General features: G+C 37.0%; 1 protein-coding gene across 1 annotated transcript in view; it reads right to left on the minus strand.

Annotated features, from left to right (window-relative positions):
* Positions 1 to 22,206, minus strand: part of GAP43 (growth associated protein 43) — a 78,178-nt gene that overhangs the window by 26,448 nt on the left and 29,524 nt on the right. The window contains exon 2 of the mRNA XM_007433062.3: positions 19,865 to 20,477. Coding sequence (XP_007433124.1) covers positions 19,865 to 20,477 — 613 coding nt within the window. The remainder of the gene's footprint in view (positions 1 to 19,864; positions 20,478 to 22,206) is intronic.

Consider the following 22,206-nt stretch of genomic DNA (forward strand, 5'->3'; position numbering starts at 1 on the left):
GGCAATGGACCAACACCAGGACAGCATCACTTTGCCAACTCAGGGTGGAAACCTGGATATAACTGATGATACTGCACCCTGTGCCACTGGATTACAATTGTCAACATTCTCATTGGATATTAGAGAGTAGGGACAAGAGACCCAAGCCCTGAGGCATCACATATTGCAGAGGCCTAGAATTCAACCTGTCCCCACCCCAACTGTTACTGGAACTGGTCACAGAAAAATGAGGAGAAGGGTCACAAAACAGTGCTTCCCACTACCAACCCATAGAGACAGTGGATACCATGGTCAGTGGTATTAAAAGCTCCCGAGAAATACAGAACCAGGACAGATGCACCACTCCCATTCCAAACCCTTCACAGGTCATCCACAAGAATTACTAGGCTGTAGCCCAGCCTGAAACCTGACTGTAAAGAGTCCAGATAGTCCGCTTTATCCAGGGCCCTCTGAAGCTGACCACCTACCCCCCTCTCAACAACCTCTTTTAAAAAGAGAAAATTGCAGACTGTATAAACTTATCTAACAGGGATGGGTCTTGAGAATGAGTGCACCATTGCCTCCTTCAAGGCAGGTGGCACCACCCCCTTCCACAATGAGGTATTAACCATTGCTTGGACCCAACCATGTGCCACCTCCTGGGAGGTCTTAACCAACCAGGTGAGATGAGTCCAAAACACAGATGGCAGAACTCACAGCCCCAAGGACCCTGTCCAGTTCCTTGGAAGTAACCAGCTCAAACTCTTCCCAGATAACTGAGCTCAGAGATACCCTGATCACTTCCAAAGGACCAAACCAGCTGGTGTCCAACCCCAAGCAAAGCCAAGTAACTTTATCCAACAGATGCTGAGAACATTCCTCATAGCAGTCCTGCAAAGACTTCCCCAGTTACTCCTTGCCCAGAGGGACCTGGTCACCCTAAACAGGCTGCAGGCTAGCTATCTATGGATACAATAAGAATGGAGAAATAAGCTCACTTCACCATTCTTACTGCCACAAGGTAAGTTCTAACAAAGGCTCTCACCTGTGCTCAGTCAGGCTCACTCTTTGTCTTTTGCCAGTGGCATTCTAGGCACCTCTTGTGTCCTTTCATCTTCTGCAACTACTTGACCGATTAGCGCTATGGGAACCATGAACACAGATAGTCCATGCAGGTGCTAATTAGTCCAAGGCCTGTGTTGCATCTCATTCCAAGCCATAATCAAGGCCTCAACCAAACTCTGCTCCAGAGCTTCCAGAAAAGCCCCAAGTTCCTTCTGAAACCTGATTGGCTGTTTTATTCACCTGACTGAATAGGCCCCATCTCCCTGCAGTGCAGGGTGGGCATGGAGAGCTCCAGAGCCAAAAGGGTGCTATCTGTCCATGGCAATGGATTGATGCTGACATCTCACAGACCCAGATACCTACACCACTGCTCCAACACAAAGACCAGATCTAGTTTGTGACCTCCACTCTGGGTTTGACCCTCAGTAATTTGGATCAGGTTCATGGCTGTCATGGTGGCCATGGCATGATATCCTTCTGAACTGCCTGCCTAGGTTTGGAAGGTGCTGTTTTATTATGGTTTCAAAGGAGTTGGTTATCTCCCCCATGTAATTTAACATCTTTATAAAACATCTACATGAAACCACTGGGAAAGTTTTACATCTCTACCCTTATCTTGGCTGAAGTTACTAGATATGTGTTCCCCTGGCTGTCTAGGAGCTATTAGGAAATTGGATGTAGATGAAACAAGTTCATATCGAAGCCCAATGAGATAAAGTTGCTGTTTGTCCAGAAACCATTTGACTCATTAACAGCTTCAATGTTAGCAGTAGAGGGGGTTGCACTCCCCCTGAATGAGAAGATACATCATCTGGGATTTTTCTGGATTAATGGCTTCTGTTTGTTCAGCAGGTGAGTCTGTGGCAAGGAGATGATTGCCCAGCTTCATCTGGAGTGGCAATTGTAAGAATTTTTGGAGCAGAGACAACTCATGCCTTCATTACCTGCAGACTGGATCACTTGGGGTTGTCTTTGAAGACAATTTGGAAACTTCAGCTAATACAGAATGCAGCGGCATAGTTGCTAACAGATGAGAGCCATTTTAGCAGAATTACAACAGTGTTTAGATACCATTTGCTGCATGTATATTTCCGGTCCAACTCAAACAGCTGTTTTTAACTGGCTTGGATCCATACCATCTTCAGGACCATCTGCTCCAAGTAGAATCTGCCCATCCTGTGTACAAATCAGGAGGGATGCTCCACTTTTTGCTCCTCAGGAAATTAGAGGGATGGGACTGATGAAGCAAGTTTTTTCTCTGGGTGCCTCAGTCTTATGAATCAGGTTTGGATGATCCCCCTCATTTCTAGCCTTTAGGAAAAGCAACAAAGACCATACTCTTCATTTGAGAACCTTTCAAATTTAATGCTCCTTTACTTTCAGCTATTTTAATTAATAATATTATAATTTAAATTTCTTTTCTTCAATGATTCATTTTTATTTGTTTTTATACTATTGTAAGCCACCTAGAATCTATTGATTTGGCAGAGTAGAAATGATTTAATAAATAAAACAAATAAATCATGATTAAGCCTCAATTTGTTAGCTCTTATCTAGTCTGTTATCAATATTGTTAGTTCATTATCAATATCAACAGTGATTTATAACTTGAAAAACTTCCTTAAATTTCAGTGGAATGGAGTGTTAGGATTGTGAGCTATTAGCACACTAATACTACCAAGTCCCAAATCTCCTTACAGTTTATATGTTGAATAGCAAGGAGGCCGTTGTCTATGCATGGATACCATTGGCTATGGCCAGCAATCATGTAAGTTTCTCATGATGTTAACAGGCACCAAAATAGGTCTTTATTATGAGATTTTGGCTACCGCTAGGTTGCGATTAGTGCAAGTTCAAATAATGCAATATTCGACTTAGTGCGAATTGTAAATTGATATGAGGTCACATTTAGTGCAAACCAAAATTCAGTAAATGTGAAGCTAGCACATGTGCAGTTGAGGTTAGCACATACACAGTTGTCACTGGGGTTTTTGATGCTAATTTTTGTGTGTGCACAATGGAGAAAAGGAAGATTCCATCAGAGGAAAATAGTAATGTGTTAGTGAAGGAGTTTGCTCTCAAGGAATTTGAAGATATCTTTCAAGGTATAGAAGTTGTAAGACAAAAAATCATGAATGCTGACCCTAACCTTAATCGAAGCATGCAAATTTGCCAAAATGTGGATGAAGCACTCTGCATCTACCAACATATGTATGAAGATTTAAAGAAAGAGAAAACAGTTCAGGATACACTGTTAAAATATTTTGAAAGACAATAAAGATGTTTTTGTCAGTGTAAGCTAAGCTTTAGAAATGTATTTAGAATTTTTTTATTTTGCTTTCTATAACTACTCTGTGACTTTGTTAATAAATTTAAATTATAAGCATATTCTTTTTATCTTTTGCTGTTACATTTCATTAATAAACATTTAAAAATGTATGCTTAATTTTTTTCATTGCCTATTCTATTGAGGCAGAACCAATTACTCTATTTTCCATAGAAATATCAGTTTGAATAGCGCAAATTCAAATAATGTGACCATTTTGTGGGATTCATTATCCATGCTAATCGAGAACTACCTGTACTTTAAAATTCTAAACAAATTATTTTTTAAAAAAAAATGGAGGTCAGCAGGCACCGTCTAAGGGCACTGAAAGCTATCATCCAAGCTATTGGAGACAGAACTAAAAATATTTCTGCCTTGTAACACTGGGTTTTCAACAAATGGACAAGGGATCAAAGAAGACTTCCAGCAATCCAAAACAGCTTCTGTTATATTAAGCTTTAAGATCACCAGCTCACAATCCCAATTCTCCCCAATTTCCCCTAAATCTCCTGTTACTGTAACGTGGATTTCATAAGAAATCAGCAAGGACAGTGTCAAACATGAGTATTAAAGGATGAGAAAATCTGTGATTGCTGCAATTGCCATTGGGTTATAAATTTTAAAATATGTGACAGTAGAGTGTGAATGGTTGTGATTCTGTTTACAGTAGAGATTAATTTAACAATAGGCCTCACAATTGTTCTAAGATATTCCCCATGGTGTGGTCCTATTACTTATAGAGAAGTAAGAAAGCCTTAGTAAGGGACTGGGTGATTACAACGGAGAAACATTTTTCATGAACTTGAAGGGGCTCACTGTTTTATTGTTGCACGTTGCAGAGAGTGCCCTAGCATTAAAAAGAAAAGTTCCAGGACTGAACTAGGACATTAATTAAACTCTACATATATCCACACAGACGATGTGGCAGGGCAGCAATTCATCCCATGGTCTTACTCTTACTTTGATTTCCTTCCCTTTGTTTTGTCATTTTCCCAGACACAAAGACAAAGCTGTTAATGTAAGCCTCTAATGATTGCATATACACCAATTCTGCCAAATCTAGTAATTGCTACCCCCAAAAGCCCAGATTGGGAATATTGAGCTCTTGTGCTGAGTCATTGAAGCCCAGGTGTGAAAACATCATAGTAATTACTTTTGAGTCATGCTAACAGGCACATTTAATTAGTTCTGATCCAGGGAGAGGGAGGAGCATTGGGAAGTTTATCAATAGAGAAATAAAGTACTGCATTTTAAAATATATTGAATTTTTTATTTGCTAACATCCTTGTCAAATTTTGTTTTGTTTTGTCAAGTTTCTCTGAGATAAGCATATACTCAGCAGATGAAACTTTTTTTTTAACTCACTACCTATTCCGGGTCTATTCCATGGGTTTCTGATTCCCAGTACCTAAAAAAATGTAAATAGAACTTCAAGTAGAAAAATGTCTCTGATGTGGCTGAACTTCTTTACTCCTCTGTAAAACATACCTAGGTTGCTTTGACCAGGTCTTTCTGTGAACTTGTACAATGTTGTTACACTTAAAAAAAAACCCTTACATTCCTGTTTCCTTCTGAGCATGCCAGTGCCTTCCTTTAGAATACTGTACATATAAATTCTGAAGCATCCTTTTGTTTATTTAATTATTTATGTATTTGTCAACTTGTATGTTGCTTCAGTCACAAAGTCACAAGTGATTCTAAGTGGTTTATACAACAGAACTAAAATAGCAGATAAAAAATAGTTAAAAATAACAAAAGAGAATTCAGAAGAAGATTACATGGCATACATCAAGGAAGATAACTAGCACAAAGTTATTCCCCACCAACTTACATCAGAGAACAGATCACTCTATTCCAGGGCCTACTGAAAGAGCCAGTTTTCTCAGCTTTTGGGAAAGCCCAACTGGATTGGGCATACAGGGAATGAGGGGATACAGAGAAAGAAATACCTAATGGACTACTAGTAGCTTTGTACTACCTCTAACTCTCATACCATTTATGTACGTGAGGTTGTTAACTCACTAAATACTGATGAAATCAATATTTATTTTAACAAAATTAAGGGATATAACATTTTCCACATAGCGAGAAGGTCCTTTTTCTGTTTTGCCATCTTTCTGTAGTCTATAATTTTATGCAGATTCTTTTTTGACAGTGTACTTGGAACAGGGCCTTTTCAAAGAGTACAAAAATACTGCTTGACCTGTAGAAGAACTACTAGGTTGACGAAGAGGGTCTAGGGGTGAACAAAATAATCAAGACAGTCTTTGACTGTGCAACTGAAGCTTTTCTCTTTTGTACATGCATTGCACAGGTAACACATTAAAAAGGGGCAGGATTTCAATCATACAATCACAGTCACCATCTGTTTTTATACATACCCCTTGCTTTCTCATTTCTATCTTTACAAATTTTTCCACAAATACTTTCTAATTGCTAGCTTCTTTGCCTGGTTGAAGATACATACTGAACAGGTAATATTCTGTTACCTTTCTGCCATGTAATAAGTGCAACATTTTGTATAACCTTGACTTTTTTTAAAAAATGGGTTGGCCCTTTTGCACCTAAAATTCTAAAATGATGTCCTAAGAGCTTATAGTCCCAGACTATCAGGCACTGGTATTAGGGTATTGCTAGGCATCATCATATCCATGAAAAAATAGGTAGTCAGATCTATGCTGCCTCTTTTTTATATCAGCTTCTATAGGCTTACGTCTGCACTTTTCAAAACTGCTTGGCTCTGTATAGGTTTGCAAGTTATAGATTTTGTGCATAGACTGGTTTAAAAGTAAATTTAAAATCCAAGGATTGTCAACCTTCTTAAAGAGAAAGATCTAACTTCCAAATGAAAAATAATTCCAGTAAAAGGTTAACTATAAAGATGTTCTCTGAAATACTATTCATGACTTACCCCTGATCATATATGACTTGAAGATGTGCTTAGCCAAAATGTCTCATTCATATGCTAGCATATGATCCATGAAATTCAGTTGCATTTTGGAACTGTCTTAAAGATTAAATCTCTGATGTGAGAGTCTGGCTGAACTGTGGAATACAGACCGATGCTGAATTTTGGTAGTTGTATCCACATCTTCCAACATGGGGGTGGTTGGAATAAGAACAATAATAGTAAGGCTAGCACAGAAGATCTTTTAAACTTAAAAACATATTATTGCAGATCATTTTAGAAGGCTTCACTGCTATCCTTTTTTTTCTCTCTCCTTAGTTTTTATTCATCTGAGTTAAAGCTGTCTTCACAGAACTGTTTATACTCCAAAGGCAGATCCACACAAATGTCCAGACTAAGACATAGGAGTTAAACATGCTATAATTATCTTAACAGTATTCTCAGAGGGTGGAGATTGGGAAGGACATCAAAAACAGCAAGCCTTGCTGATTTTGTATTTATGTTGATGTCACAAGCACAGTCATAGCACTCTGCCATTTTTCTGATTTTGACACTCCCACCTGTGGATGTCACCGTATTACTTCGACATTCCAAGATTCCTGCATTTTTAAAAAATATTCTTTAATAATATAAAAAGGTCAAGGTCAAAGGGAACATAAAGCTGCACTATTGCACCCTATAGCAATGCTTAATGCAAATCTGAGGGCAAATTATCAGTTAACTTTTTAAGACTCTGAGAAGCTCAGGGGCAGATAGTTTATTTAAGGCCTCTCCCCATCATTTTTTTTCCCACTGATGCTATGTTATTGTTTTGAGGGATGGGGGGATACTAAACTTCATAATCTTGAAACCCCTGTACAATTATATCAGAATTAGCAGAATGGAATAGTCACACCCAGATGGCCACATTAAAGTATTATTCACCAGTTCTTGATCCAAAAGAAAAGTTTACCAACATAAAATGTGATGCCCCAGTTGCCATAGTAACAAAGTTGGTGATTAATGCTGCCCTCACGGTTTTAATGCAGGACAAGGATTGTTTAATTGCCCCAACTTCATTTCTTTTTCACCAAGTGTAGTCTGTTTACTAACCATTATCTGTAGCATGGGAAGAAGTAGGACTGGGTAAATGTAGTCAGTTGTTTGGAATGGCATGTTTAACTATCTGTCAAATTGCCCAGTTAACAGATCACAGGCACAGAGATATTCCCACCCACCCACTCACCAGGCCCATGATTTGTCAGTTGGGCTATTTCTGAACACTCTTCTGAAGTAAAGCACTAAACCCATGCCCCAAAATAGTTTGGTTGACAGGTCAAAGGGACAGAAAAGAGGCACAGGATGAATCAGGAAGTAACAAGTGATAATGAACAAACTCCATCCTTCACTAGTGCTGCAATGGAATAGCAGTGAATCCAGGTCTATCCTTCTTGCTGGCAGCACTGGGAAGTAGCACATGGACACCATGGAGCTAGCATGGAGTAGGCAAAAGAACACCACCTTCCCCTGCTGAAGTAATAAAAACAGTAAAAAGTACAGCCATGCAAAACATCTTGTTGGCATAAGCAGCAGCAACCCCCTTCCCAAAACAAATAAATGGTGACAGAACCAGTAACACAAAGCTAGCCAAACCCAGCTCATTTCCCAGTTTATAGTAACTTCATGTGCAGCACAGAACTATTATTTTCTCAAGACAGCTGTATTCCTGTAGGGATTCTTTTTTTACACAAAAGAGTGTTCAACTCATGTTTAAAATATAGGTCTGATGCTCTTTCAAAAGAGTGCTAAACCTGTGTTTATAAGGAGCCCAAGTGAGACCTAATAAGCATTCCAGAAAGCACCAGTCAAGCAAAACATGGGCAGATGCCTCTGCAGAAGACAGGTGCATGTTCTCCCTGGTAGTACATACCAAGATGGCTCTGGAGAACAGTTCTTGGCAACTGGAGGAGAGGGGGCGTGCCTGCAGCTTCCTAATGTAGCAAATAGGAGTTGGTAGATCCTACCTCTGTCAACATCAGCAACCACATCATTGATGAAGCATGCTCAATTGGTCCATGGCCAGAATTATGGTAGTAGAAGAGGGAAAACACTACTTTAAAACCAGAACAGCTAAAAAAGACTACTGTAAGCTGTCTCATCTGTTGGTGGGGGATAAGCCAAATGCAAAATTCATAAGGATGTGACATAAAAAATAATGGCTACCTAGGCAGGTTTCTGCCATGGTTGGAGAAATGAGGATGAACCCTATATCTAATTTTAAACTGTAAATTGAAAGACAAAGTTGTACAACTGGTTTCATTTACAAAACAGAGGGCCTTTGCAAATGGTTATCTTTTTTTCATTTAAGAAACTAATATAAATAGAGGTTAAACATAGTGACAACACATTCTTTACCAGTTTACCATTATGCCTGATGCAAACAAAAGTTGTTTCATGCTGAATCTACATTCTGTTATCTACTTCTACTTTCCTTTTAATTTACTGTCTGGGGAAGAGTTTTACAGAACTCTAGAATTGAAAAACCTCCATATTGCTTTGTAACATTTTAGTAGGAGTCAGTAAACGTATAGACCAAATTTTGCTTTTTGGGGTTAAAAAGTGATGCCTTCTTTTTCTTCTTGGATAGCAAATTCAAATATGAGATTTTCAAATGACATTCTCTCTCTCTCTCTCTCTCTCTTTCTCTCTCTCTCTCTCTCTCTCTCTCTCTGAGTAGGATGATGACTACAGTAAACCATAAATTATTTTAAGTAGGAATTAACATCCCTGCTGTATAACTTCTAGGCAATAAAGGCCCACCCACTGGCCATAGCAAAAAGACAACTATAGAAGCTCAAGAGGTCAGAAAGGACTAATGAAAACCAGTAAATATGTGGAATAGAATAGAATAGAATAGAATAGAATAGAATAGAATAGAATAGAATAGAATAGAATAGAATAGAATAGGTCAGAAGTAAATGCAAATAGAGCTGATTGCAAAATTATGATCTCAGAATTCCTAGGCTACTTTAAAAAAAAACAACTTTTCACAGCAAAAGTGTGGGGTGAAATACAGTGAAAGGGCTAGTTGTTATTTTTGTTGTTAAGTAATTGGAATTATTGATTTCACAGTTGGAGTAGGAAGGAGAAATTATTTGCATTGTTCAATTATGGAAGTAGCTGATTTTCAAAACAGAAAGTCTAATTGGCTATCAGCCCCTGCCAGCACCTATAATTTGTGTTTCTAAGATACATATAATAGCACTACTACAGCATGGACTTAGTGATTTATCCCTTTGTTAAATAGCTTTCTTATTTTCGTGCGATTAAAAACAGGAAAATGACAACAATGGGTGGTTTATGAGGGATTGGATAGATCCATTTCAGTCCATATTCGTTTTCTTAAGCTCTCAAATCACAGCGATATGGATGTTACTTATGTCATGCTGTCATGTACAAGATTTTACATGTACAAGGTTTTACATGATTACCACCAGAGGAGGGAAAATTTTCACATTTTACACAGTCTATAGCTTTTTACTTATATTGACCACCAGGGGGTAGTACACAACAGGTTATGTCCTGTTTTGGGCTCATCGGATGTACATAGCCAAGGATCTAAGGCCACAGAAAAATCTACAGCTATGAGCATCCAAAATAATGAAATAATTCTGTATCTCAGCTATATCTGAACTGGTTTATTTTACTGCCTTGAATAAAAAGGATCAAATTTCACCATTTCAAAAACTGAATTATAGTTTGGATGGAGATTCCTCCTTGTGTGGATCCTAGAGCAATTGCTCCACTCATTCCTCCCCAGATAAACTCTGTGGAGAGATTACATCTCCATGTATATTTAAACATTGTTCATGGGAATCATGTGGCATGACTATTTTTTAAAAAACTGTATGAAGTCCAAGAAATTCTCATCTATTCTCATAGCGAACATTAACTGTTTTGCCTGTTTTGCCATTTCAATCATTAAAACTTCAAAACGTTTCCTCACATTTTGTGAAGATGCAAGAAAACATAACAGCAAGTCCAACTCTGCTTTGTCAGCCACATTCCAAAATCCATAGATTTGGAAGCTATCTGAAAGATATATGATGTATCTGTTTGGAAGCTATCTGAAAGATATATGATATAAGCATACAGCACAATCCACCTTCTAGGCCTGATATAACACAGATTCCCTTAGATCAAAGGACCTGAGTATCAGCACAAGGTATCCTTTGCTTTTTTAAAGTTATTTCATTTCAGTGACTCTAGCCAATCTTTAGGATCTGCTGAAAAGATTCCCCCAATTTTTAAGCTCTGAAGGATTTTGAACAAGAGGTAAGTATGTTTCAAAGTAGACCTTCACTGAGTTGCCATTTATGTGAAGACCTCCCAGGGCGAAATTAGAAAATAATCTCTATTTATCAGTCTAGCTTTTATCCAGCAATGTGGAAGCAAGGAATTATTCACTGTTTTTTGTTTGGTTTAATTCATCTTTGTGCTCAGTCTGTTTGGTCACTTACAGCAGGCGTGAGCTGGCTTTTAAGTAGCTATGAAGAAGTCCCTTGATAATGGAAGTTTTGTACAAATAGTGATCAAGCCATTTTAAAAAGATGAATTAAATTAATTCCTTTTAAAAATTAACATATCTATAAGCACATTTACTAAGGCGTCTCATTGATCTCAGAGAATAAAGTTACTTTGACGTAAATATAATTAAAATCCCACTGGTAACCTGCTAAAACTAGTACTATATTCTTAGCAACATTTACTCATTCAGACTATAATGTAAGGCTGAATATAAAATATTATTTATCACCATTCAAATGCTGTTCAAATAAAGTATATAATTAAAATAAATTAAAACAAAATAATATAAATAATATAATATAAAATAATATAAATATAAATATAAAATAAAACAGTAATGAAACTTCTTATCCAGTGTCTAAAATGCAGCATTCTTCCAGTGTTTAAATATCCATTAAAATGTTGACAAAATAAAGACAAGTTAACCCTTGTGCCTAAAAAAAATGGTCATTAAGAAACAACTCCATAAGGAACACCGCCATTTTATCCCCTGGATGGAGTCAACTGATGGAAGTAAACATGCATGGGGGTCAGCAAGAGGTCAGATCTGAAGCTGGTGGGCACAGCATCACAAATCAAGCAGGGCCCATTTTGTATATACATTCTGATGGGTGTGATATCAATACACATCTAAAAGGGGCGGGGCTTGGATCTCATGAAAACCAAAACGTTTGTCCCATTGACTGCAAGAAAGAGTTTTCATTTATTTCATTTGCCGATAGAAACAATAATTATACTGTGTCTCCTTAACAAGCAGTACAATAGGTTGTAGGGTAAAATCATAGTGCAGGAGTGGACTTAGTACTAATGAAGCTTATATATTAAGCATCCTAAATGTACATTCGTTTATTTCTAAAAATCATACTTTTACATACTTTTACATTCCAGAGAACAAGGCACAGAGTGTCCTCCTCCAATTTTTCTCCTGCAAAGGAGACTGGGCTGAGAGGTAGTGGTTGGTCCAAAGTCATCCATGGCTGAGGGGGATTTAAACCTGAATTTCTTTTATCCTAGTCCAACAGCTTAACCGCTACATTATACATTTATGTGTACAGTGTACTGAATCTTTATATCTTTATCAACATTTGATGTTAAATATAACAATACCATTTTAAGAGACAGATACTACTAGTTAAACATTCACAACAATAAAACTAGTATGTATTTCTTAATAGGGACAAGTAGAGAAGAACAAGAAAAGTAAACATTAAAATTCACACAAAACCAACTGAATAAAAATTAACATACAAAAGAAACGCATAAAAGGATTTAATTATAGATTCACGCGCAACACAGAGCTTGTGAAAAAGAAAAGTATGCATAAACAGATTGCACATTATATTTAATCCTGCAGTGCTGCCACAAGGGAAGCAGTGTTTGCTCACTTAAAAGTAATCTCTGCATAGATTTCTGGATTAAATCAAGTGAAATTGAAAAGAGCACTAAATTTGTTCAGTGTATTAGCAGCTACAAAATAAAGCTTTTTCATACTCAGATATAAGGGTCACGTTATCTGAATTTTGGGTATAAATTATTGCGTACATTTTTACACAGTAGCAAAAATAGTGCCTAGAAACTATTTTACATGTGCAAGCAATATTCAAACTTGTTCATTTTTTTTCTCTATTTTTTCCGATAAGCATTTTGGAAAGACCCTATGGAAATTTCTCTATGGAACTGGCAGGAGAATAAGATGCGATTCACAGAGTCCTGGGATTGCAGAATAAAATGTATGTGTGTAGGACTCTGCTATTACTGAAAGTGTGGGAAGGTGAGCTTCCCACTCAAGAGAAATGTTTTAAGTTTTTTCTAAAGATAAGTACATGTCCTCTTATCTTCAAAAATATCAAAGCTCTTTAAAAAAGCAAAAGTCCCATAAATCATTGGAAACTGTCCCCCTCCCCCCATGAAGAGCTGTGTTTCTTTGAGAGTAGCCTGTTGAAACCAAGTGCCTGCAGTGGTGAGGGCTGAGCTAAAAGTGGACATGGTGACATCCTTCTAGCATTTTCTTTCTTCGGTGCACTTTTTTTCTTTCTTTCTGATGTCTACCTCTTTCTCTTTCTATACATCTCTTTTTGTATATCACCTTCTCTTTGCTAAAAAAGGTAAAACATGGACTGCTTGTAGAGAATATCTGAAAGTATTCTAAGCTCCAAATGAAATCAAGCCAAAGGCTACACACTGCCCAACCCTAGCAGAATGTAACATGTTATTTTCCTTTTGATAGAACCTGTTCAAGATAATGTTCCTGTTCAATTGTGCTAAAATGTCCTCAAGGAAGTATCCCAAAGGGTTTTGAGAACATATACCACAATTCCAGTCTTCCCTCAAATCCGTCCTAGTGACTTACAACATTCCATTGTAAGACACAGCTTTTTCTTATATTATCTTTTTTTCCAATAAAAACTGAATACAGTATTCATACGCTGTGGCCAGGGTTTGAAAAACCATAAAAATTTCTTAGTGTAAAAATATAGGGAGGACATTATTACTAAAAAGGGGAATATTGACAATAAGAGAGGGAGAAGAAACCAACCTAAATAATTTTGCTGTCATCTGATAGAATTGACATGTCCTTCATTCTATCCCTTTTCATGAAATATAATGTTCCTCAAACAAAGGACAAATTAAAGGGGGGAGTTCATATGTTGTTAATGTCGCTGATGAGATCATATTCTTGGATTAGAAAACTGAGGTAATTGTAGAAACACTGCAAAAAAGAAAAAAAAAAGGCTGAGCTGCATTTACTTTTTGTAATAGTAATAGCCCAGTCTTATTAGCCAGCCAATGATACTGGCTGGTAGCCATTGAATTCATTTATTTATTGGCAGCTTTCCACTACCAATTACATTGCCAGCTTTTGCTCACTGACATGAGACAATATTGTCTACTATTTTTAAAGCAAGAGTCAGAACCTTTTGAAGGAGGGGAAATTTCCACAAAAGCTCATGTTCCATTTTTTTCCACTTCAAACTTTTGTACTTTTTATTTCTTTGTCCCTTTTAGAGCAATATAGGATAAATTTTATAAAGTGCTCTCAAGTCATTCAGCTGAAGGAAAAGGACCCACGTTGTAAAAAATGAATAAATAGAAGGAATTGGATTGTGAAAGGAGTGTGACAAACTTAGAAATTTCTTTCTTTCTAAAGATGTCATCAGCATTCAAAAACAAGTTCTCCTAAGTGCTTCTCTGTGAATATTTAGATGCATTTTCAAGGTTAACAAGACACCATTCCTAGCTTGCTATTCTTGCTCTTCCTTCCTTGATTCTACATCAATCCTTTAATGTATCAGAAACTATCTGGGACACAAAAGGGAAGCAACATCCTTTTGTACCAAATCAGAGACCTCAGCTAAAAGCACAGTATCTCTGGCAGGAAAGCAATATGATTCACCTCTATTAATATGATGTGAATTTGCATTGATTTCAACAAGTAAAATGACCATTAAGTGTCAATTTCCATTTAGTAGAAAGTTCTAATTTTGTCTCTGGTAGAAGTAATTTGGAGATGATGGGACTGTGTTTTCATTCACATGGACTTTGCATATACCAGTATGATGCATACACTTTTTGGTATGAGTCCAACAGTGTTTATGTATCCCTGCTTCTCTCAATCCTATCTCACATCCCTAAAATCATAGATGACTATTAGCTGCTAAGCTAGCATCAAATTTTATCCTTCTGCAAGGGAAGAGATACTGCCCATAAGGCAAAGAACTAATGAGCCAGGAGTGCAGAAAAAAATGGAGTGCTATAGGAAGAAACAGCCTGACCATCTGTAGTGCAATGGGACAAACTATAGTGTGTTGGAGAGCACATCTCGGTTTTGTTTTTTTTAACAAGGTGGGCAGTGACAAATTTGATATATAAATAAAAATAAATTAATAGAAAGTCAAGGAGAGCTCCAGTAGCTCCCTCAATAAAGCTAATCTTCAAGAACCAGTAGAAAATATTTGCAGGACCACGTCTCATCCATTGTTTCTGTTCAGCCCCCAGATCTAGCAAAAAGAGCATGCTCCAGGTCCCTTTTTTCAAACAGTACCATCTTGTTGGACCCAAAAGTTACGTCTTCTCTATGGCAACACCTGCCTTATGGAATAACATCCATCTTGAAATCTGGATGGCCCCAATGCTCTTAACCTTTTGCAAGGCACTGAAGACCTGCCTGTTTCCCCAGGCATTTGTGCTAGATGATTAGATGCGTTCTGATGTCGATGTGGTTTTTCTGACTGGCTCTTTGTTTTAACCTTAGACATCATGGGTTATATATGGATGGGTAGTTGTTGTGTTAATCCCTGTATGCCACCCAGAGTCATTGTTGTAAGGTCGTATGAATTATTTAAATAAATACACTTTTTGCTTTCCAACTTTAAAGCCATAACAAATGAACTTTGCCTCTCTGTTTATCATCTGAAATAGAATTACTGAATGGTTAGGAAGGTATATAGAATAAGTGGCTGGACTTGAAGGGCTGGAAAATATCAAAAATAATATGTAAGAAAAAAGGAAAGGAAACTAGTATTCATCCATCTGAAGCTTGAACCTGCTGTTAAATAAAGAAATTCTGACAGCTTTCAAACTCCCCCAGGAAGTTTTCTCTGTCCCTGGTTTAAAATCTAGTGCAGAGTTTGGTCTCTAGTCTGTAATTTGGGAGCTCAGAACACTAGATGCTGCCACTTACTGAAAATTAAGGAAAATGATGTTTTTTAAAAAAATAAAGCAACTTTTTGCTGCTTGTTGAGAAAAAATGCCGTAGGAAGGGAAGGAGAAAGGAGAAAATAGTTCATGTATTCATAGAGCTTACTACAGGTGGCCATCTCATCTCATGTATATATTTGTTTTCACTATAATTATACCTCATTGTTACCTGAAATCCCTTTTTGAGTGGTTTCACGTGTGATGTATTATTTCTGGCAACCAAATGATTAATTCTTCTAATTCATTGTCTTCATTTCTTTCTTGTGTAACCCAGTTCACTTGACTCTCTTTTAGTTAGTTCATTTATCCAACATTTAGTCTCCCTGCATTCCTATCCCTTCCTCACACAGTATTTGTATTATATTCCATTCTTTTATTCTGTTTCAAGACAGTTTTCTCAGTTGTATAAATTTTACTTAGTCCTCTTTCTTCATTTGTTTATTCCTCCTGAAAATCATACATTATCTTCTTTTACTGTACAAAATTATAAATAAAAGAGATATATATATAGTGTGTGTGTGTGTGTGTGTGTGTGTGTGTCTTATTCCTGCCTTCTTCCTTCTTAGCAACATCCCTTCCCATTTTGATCTTACTGATCCATCCGTGTATATTTCTATATTAAACAGTACCACCAAAGAAACAGAAGATACAGTATAAAGCTTAATACATTGTTCCTGTAATGATTGCTCGGAGTTTTGAGAAACTTGTGGAAATGACCTGAGCAAGCAATCATTAAAATCAAAAAACAATCTGAAAATTTCTGCATTTACCTCAACACTTACATATAATGTGTTATTCCCTTCATACTAATCTAAATTGCCTACAAATTTTGTCTTATTCTGTATTCGTTCTGTTATTGGACCCAGGCAAGAAGGCCAAAGGTCAAGCTCACCCTCAGTCATGAAAACTCACCAGGTAACTTTTGGGCAGTCACTCTGAGTCCAACCTACCTCATTGGCTTGGGCATCTGAGGCAGTTTAAGATTTCATCATGATGACATCATGGTGCAAGTGTAAAAGTGGAGTTTGCATTGTAATGTCATCTTATATGTGTTATCACTTGCCACACATTCTCCCTCCCCACTTTTCACAGGGTTGTTGTTTAGGAGGTAAAATGAAAGGAGCTCTCCATGTAAGGCACCTTTACCTCTTGGGTGAAAGATGGGATATAACTCTAATAAATAATTAAATAATAATAACACATGTTATAGGTACCCTCTAAGTATTTATATTTTACTGTATTTATGTTTAACCATATGCCCTGTCCAAATGACACAAACAGGGTTGGGAATCATAGATTTGGCTATGAAGCTGGCCAGGTCCTTCCAAAGACCTAATTTTTATTTGACTTTTTATTCACATGAGGCCTACAAAATTACATTATCAGCAAATACAGAGCCAATTTTTGTTCCTGTCTCTATTTTATAATTCAATTAAATGTTCAGACTATATTGGTTTAGAGCGTATTAAGCTAAGCAAATATCATTTTATTCAGCTTCATTCTGAAAAAGTAGAAAAATCTTTTAAAAATGTCAGTCAGGCTAATCAGTTTTCCACTAATCTTCTACCACATGTTCCAATTGTAGAGGTCCAATCACTTTTTGTATGGGCTTCCCACAGTTTGTTACCAGTAACCAGAAGATAAAGGCATTTGTTCACCATTAAGTGAAAACATACATACATACATACATACATACATACATATATACATATAAAAACAAATCCATCAATGTTTGTTTTTATTCTTTCCACAGTCTTAAATTTAATTTTGCCCCATTTCAACATATCTGTGGATGCTTTAAAAGGGTTAAAGTTTGCTTAGTGATTTGCATGTGTACTTCTTCTTACGCAGTTTCTAAACAGTTTGGCCTAATATATGCCAACAAGTGTCCCTACAGAAAAGAATTTATATCTTACCTCTAGTAATTTGCGCATTTTGTGAGCACCTCCCTATGAATTTATACACTTTGAATTTTTTAACAAAATTGTGCTGCAAATTTCGTAGATGACAAATATCAGGCCATAACTGCATTTCATACTGTTTAATGGTTCATGAAGTAGACATTCGTTAGGTATATATTAAAATAGGAATGAAATGAATGGAGGCAAATATGAAATGAAATGAATGTATACCCCATGACTAATTCGATTACAAAATTCATAATTTAGTGGTCAATAGGCTGAATCTGCTATGAAGATTGGTGTATGATCTCCACACTGATAGGTACAGCGCCAAAGAGCTGAAAAGGGGCAGAAAGGCCATTTAGCCCAGGCCTCAACCACAAAAGGTGCTTCAGATATAGGGGTGTGTGTGTGTGTGTGTGTGTGTGTGTGTGTTTTAACCTTATAATTGTTCAAGTTATATCTCACTTACAGATTCTTTGCAGGGCAAAAAGGCTATGCTTTTTAAAAATTTTACTGCCACCATTTTAAAAAAAAATGGCTGTGTCCAGGGTCCAAAAAGCTTCAAGTAGCCAAGGTTCTCTGGATTTCAGATGGCTTGGATATATGCATAGTTCAAACATTTGCAAAACAGTTACCTACTTTATAGCTATTCTTTAAATCAAATTAGTGCTCCCAAGTGATACAGACCTATTATAGAGCTGTTGGATTTCAATGTGTTGTCATAGTTTTGTTGTTCTTATTTATTCAGGTTGTCACTTTTCTGTGGAATATTTCAATAAAGATTACTAAAAAAAATCTTCTCTTAAGAAGTCCAATATCAACTTTAGAAGGATATCATATACAGTTGTAAAGCATATTAGCCACCATATGAATAAAATTACTGTGATCTTCACACATAATGCATATGTACACCATGGGCACTTTCATCATGCTATCTAAACTGGTATAGAACATACTAGAGCTATGTGATGCCACTATAATCATACATAAGACTAAAACCATCAAGTTGCCAAGTCAAAACTACAGGAGGGAACAATAAAATCACTAACTAAGACAGGGTCATGGGAGGATTGTCATAGTTCGTCAGCAACTTGTAGTAATGTCTCTTAATGAGCTATATTCCAGAGTCCATTTATTCTGTCACAGTTTCACTGAACTAAATGATATGTTATTGAAGAAACAGTGTTTGCAAGTTTACTGATTCCAAATTCCTTAAGCATCTTTCCTGCCATCCTTTCATTCCAGTTTCTGCTCATAGTAAATTGCTTTTGGCAATTAGAACTGCAAAGTTTATTATTCATTCAACCACTATGTCCTTGTATGGTCAGCCAGAGGAGACACTGATTTCTCATGAGATTTAAAGACCAATTTGGCAGAAAGTGATTCAAAATCATCTTTGGCCCACCTCCACTGAAACCATTTAGAATTAAGCCAAAAAATGACCCAGTTTGGCTACTCATCCCATCTTATACTTCAGATTTTCATTTGTTTATTGGTCTTTAGAATGGTGCTCCCCTAAATTCAGGGGCTAGATATATTTACACAGATCAAGTGTGTAAGTCATGAAGACAGTGCATGTACTACAAATTTATCTTAGTGTTATACTTCCCTACTAAAAGAGAGGGAGGGAGGGAGGGAGGGAGGGAGAGAGAAACCCTACAGTTATCTATGAACACTTGAAATAATAGTTTAAGTCTTTTGTATAAATTTTATTTCTACCTGCAGATTACTAACTGGTTTCAAATCATACTGTTCAGATAACTTTACTTATTAGTATTTCACTAGAGATCTACATTTAACCTTGATGTTACCATTCTGTCAATATTAAGGATTCATTTGAGATCAATTGATCTCTTGGATAGAAGTTGCCTATTTTTGCAGAATTTTTCATGCTCAGGAGCAGCTTTTTTCAACATAACGTCTTCAGATTTTAATTTAAACTCCCATTGCCACTTTTATTGAATTTACTTACCAAACATCTAAAGGTACCATGCTGAGGACAGTTATTGTTTGGAGGCCAAAAGTATAATCTGGCACTCAATCAAATGTTATCTTTGGGAAGTTAGATTTTGTACTAAAATCAGCTATCAGCCAATGCATTAATTAAAAGCAGAAGAAATTCCCCTTCAACCTTAGAAATGATTTCTTGCAAAGTTTGAAAACAAAGTTTATTTTCTTATGAATGGAACTTCCATATGAAGTTTGAAAGGTAAGACTGTGGAACACATTCTTATATTCTTACCATGGAGCTTTCTTGTTCCCAGAGAAAAACTATGTCCAGCTTCCACTTTGGATATAGGATTGCCTGTTTTACTTCTGCATTTAATCTCATAAGTAACTACTTATGGGTTAATTCCTCATTTCGTCATTGCCCATCTACATTACAAAACAGCTTACCCACATGCTGCTATAGCATACCTGTTTTCTCTTCGGTTTGGCTACTCACTGCCGTGTCTGTTTGGGGTTGCGCTGTTGCCTTGGCAGTAGCATCTTCTGCAGCACTAGGGGTAACGGCAGTGGTGGCAGTGGCAGGCACATCGGCTTGTTTGGGTTCCTCCTTGACTTGGGCCTCATCAGCCTTCAAGGATGGTGAATTATCAGTGGAAGCTTTAGTGGCACTTTCTGTTTCAGTGGCAGCAGGAGCAGGCTTTTCCTCCAATGGAGCAGCAGGAGTAGTGGCCTTTGGGGCTGGTTGCTCTGAGCCACTGTCGGCAGTGCCATCTGCCTGCTTCTCATCTGCTGGGGTGCTTTCCCCTTTACTTTCATCTCCAGGTAGGGCATTCTCAGCTGGAACAACTTCTGTAATAGCAGTTTTGCCATCTGCCAGACCATTGGCAAGGACCTCTTCCTTCTTCTCACCACCTTCAACATCAGTAGCTTGGGCATCTCCCTTCTTCTCTCCCTTGAGCTTTTTCCTTGTTATGTGTCCACGGAAGCTAGCCTGAATTTTGATGGCTGCCTTATGAGCTTTATCTTCTGGTTTGATGCCATCTTGTTCAATCTTTTGGTCAGTGTCATCATTTTTTTCAACCTTTCAAGGGAAATAAAAGAGGGAAATTAATTCATTAATTAATAATTCACAATATCTCCAAGCAGTAAAAAAAATAGTTATGGCATTTACATAACATATAACTCTGCTGATCAGGCAGAGAAGGCCTGTTACGGACCCCGTCAGCAAGAAAATGTCGCCTGGAGGGGCCAGGAGGGGAGCCTTCTCTGCTGTTGCCCCCGCCCTTTGGAACATTCTACCCTCAGAGGTGCAGTGGGCCCCTACCCCCTCGGCTTTCCGGAAAGGACTAAAGACCTGGCTCTACCAGCTTGAGTGGGACAACAAGAATTTTAATCAATCCTGGGGGTGGCTGGTGCCCTGATGACGCTTCCTGAGCTACTTGCCAATTAACATTAAATCTTGGACTATATTTATTTATTATTTATTCAAGAATATTTTATATTGTATTTTTAATTGATTTTAGCTTCTCTGTAAACTGCCCAGAGTCATTTTTTAATAAGATGGGCAGTGACAAATTTGATTGAGATAGATAGATAGATAGATAGATAGATAGATAGATAGATAGATAGATAGATAGATAGATAGATTGCAAAGGATACATTAAGATGATAGCATAAAAGAGTGAGTTAGCTTTTTTTTCCCCTTGTTTGTTATTTGGTGCAAAATACAAAGTTCATAAATGCACAAATGTTAAAGTGCTAATACCCAAATAATGAAAGTCCAATTGTCCCTTCCACCCCATATTTTATAAGCAAACAATATTCATACAGAGTACCATTTAATCTGGGTGGCTGTTATTGAATATAAATTAGCAACAGTCCCCCAACAACCAATGCACACCTTAAATATTATTTCTATTTCAGCATTCTTTAAAAATTGTTGTGCAGAGAACCCAATTTGTGCAGGTACGCTGTACAACATTTATAGTAACATTTTCACCTTTTTAAGCAGCTAGAAGCTTGTTCTTTTTTCTTTTTTCTTTTTTCTTTTTCTTTTTTTTTTCCTCCATGCCTAGCACATACTAATAGGAATCATGGTACAGGAACTTACTAGTTTATCTGTGCAGTGTCACAGGCCTGAGATAGTCTTGTGCATCATACCTTACACAAATATATCTCATAAGTTTCTTTTGCATATTAGCTAAACATATAAGCAGTGCTGGAACAACTTTGATCAATCTGAACAGCAACGGTGGGCTCTTTTCAACATTATCTCAAGATACAAAGAAACATTTTCATAAATCTAAAACTTACTCAAGTATACAAGAACCCAACACGGGTTTGAACATTTTAAAAAAGGTAAACTTGATTCCCTCAAGTCAAGCTTGACTCCCGGTGATTTCATGGCTATGTCTGTGTAGTTTTGTTGGCAACAATGTGGAAGTGGCTTATCACTGCCTTCTTTTGGTAGTGCTAGGAATCCTCAATCAAAAACATTAAGCAGCTGTTTCATCTTTTTCACTTTAAAGATTTTCTTAGGGAAACATATGGAATACGTTTCAGGGACAGAAGATGCCTATTAAGAGATGACAATATAGTCTTGAACATTATTTTAAAAAAATTTGGATAAGGTAGGTTGTTTGAGCAATTCAATCCTTTTTATTAGTTACAGAATTTTAAAAACAGATTTCTACAAGAGAGAGGGTAAGAGAGAAAGATTCCATAATTCTCCAATTTCTTTAACAGCAGTTGCAAATAGACATCCACACACTTTTTTTTTAGATTTTTTTAATCCCACCTTTATTATTTTT

This window comes from Python bivittatus, unplaced genomic scaffold, assembly GCF_059951505.1.
Source record: "Python bivittatus isolate LINGU-HERP-01145 unplaced genomic scaffold, Pbiv_v1 ctg000340_np1212, whole genome shotgun sequence".
NCBI lineage: Eukaryota > Metazoa > Chordata > Lepidosauria > Squamata > Pythonidae > Python > Python bivittatus.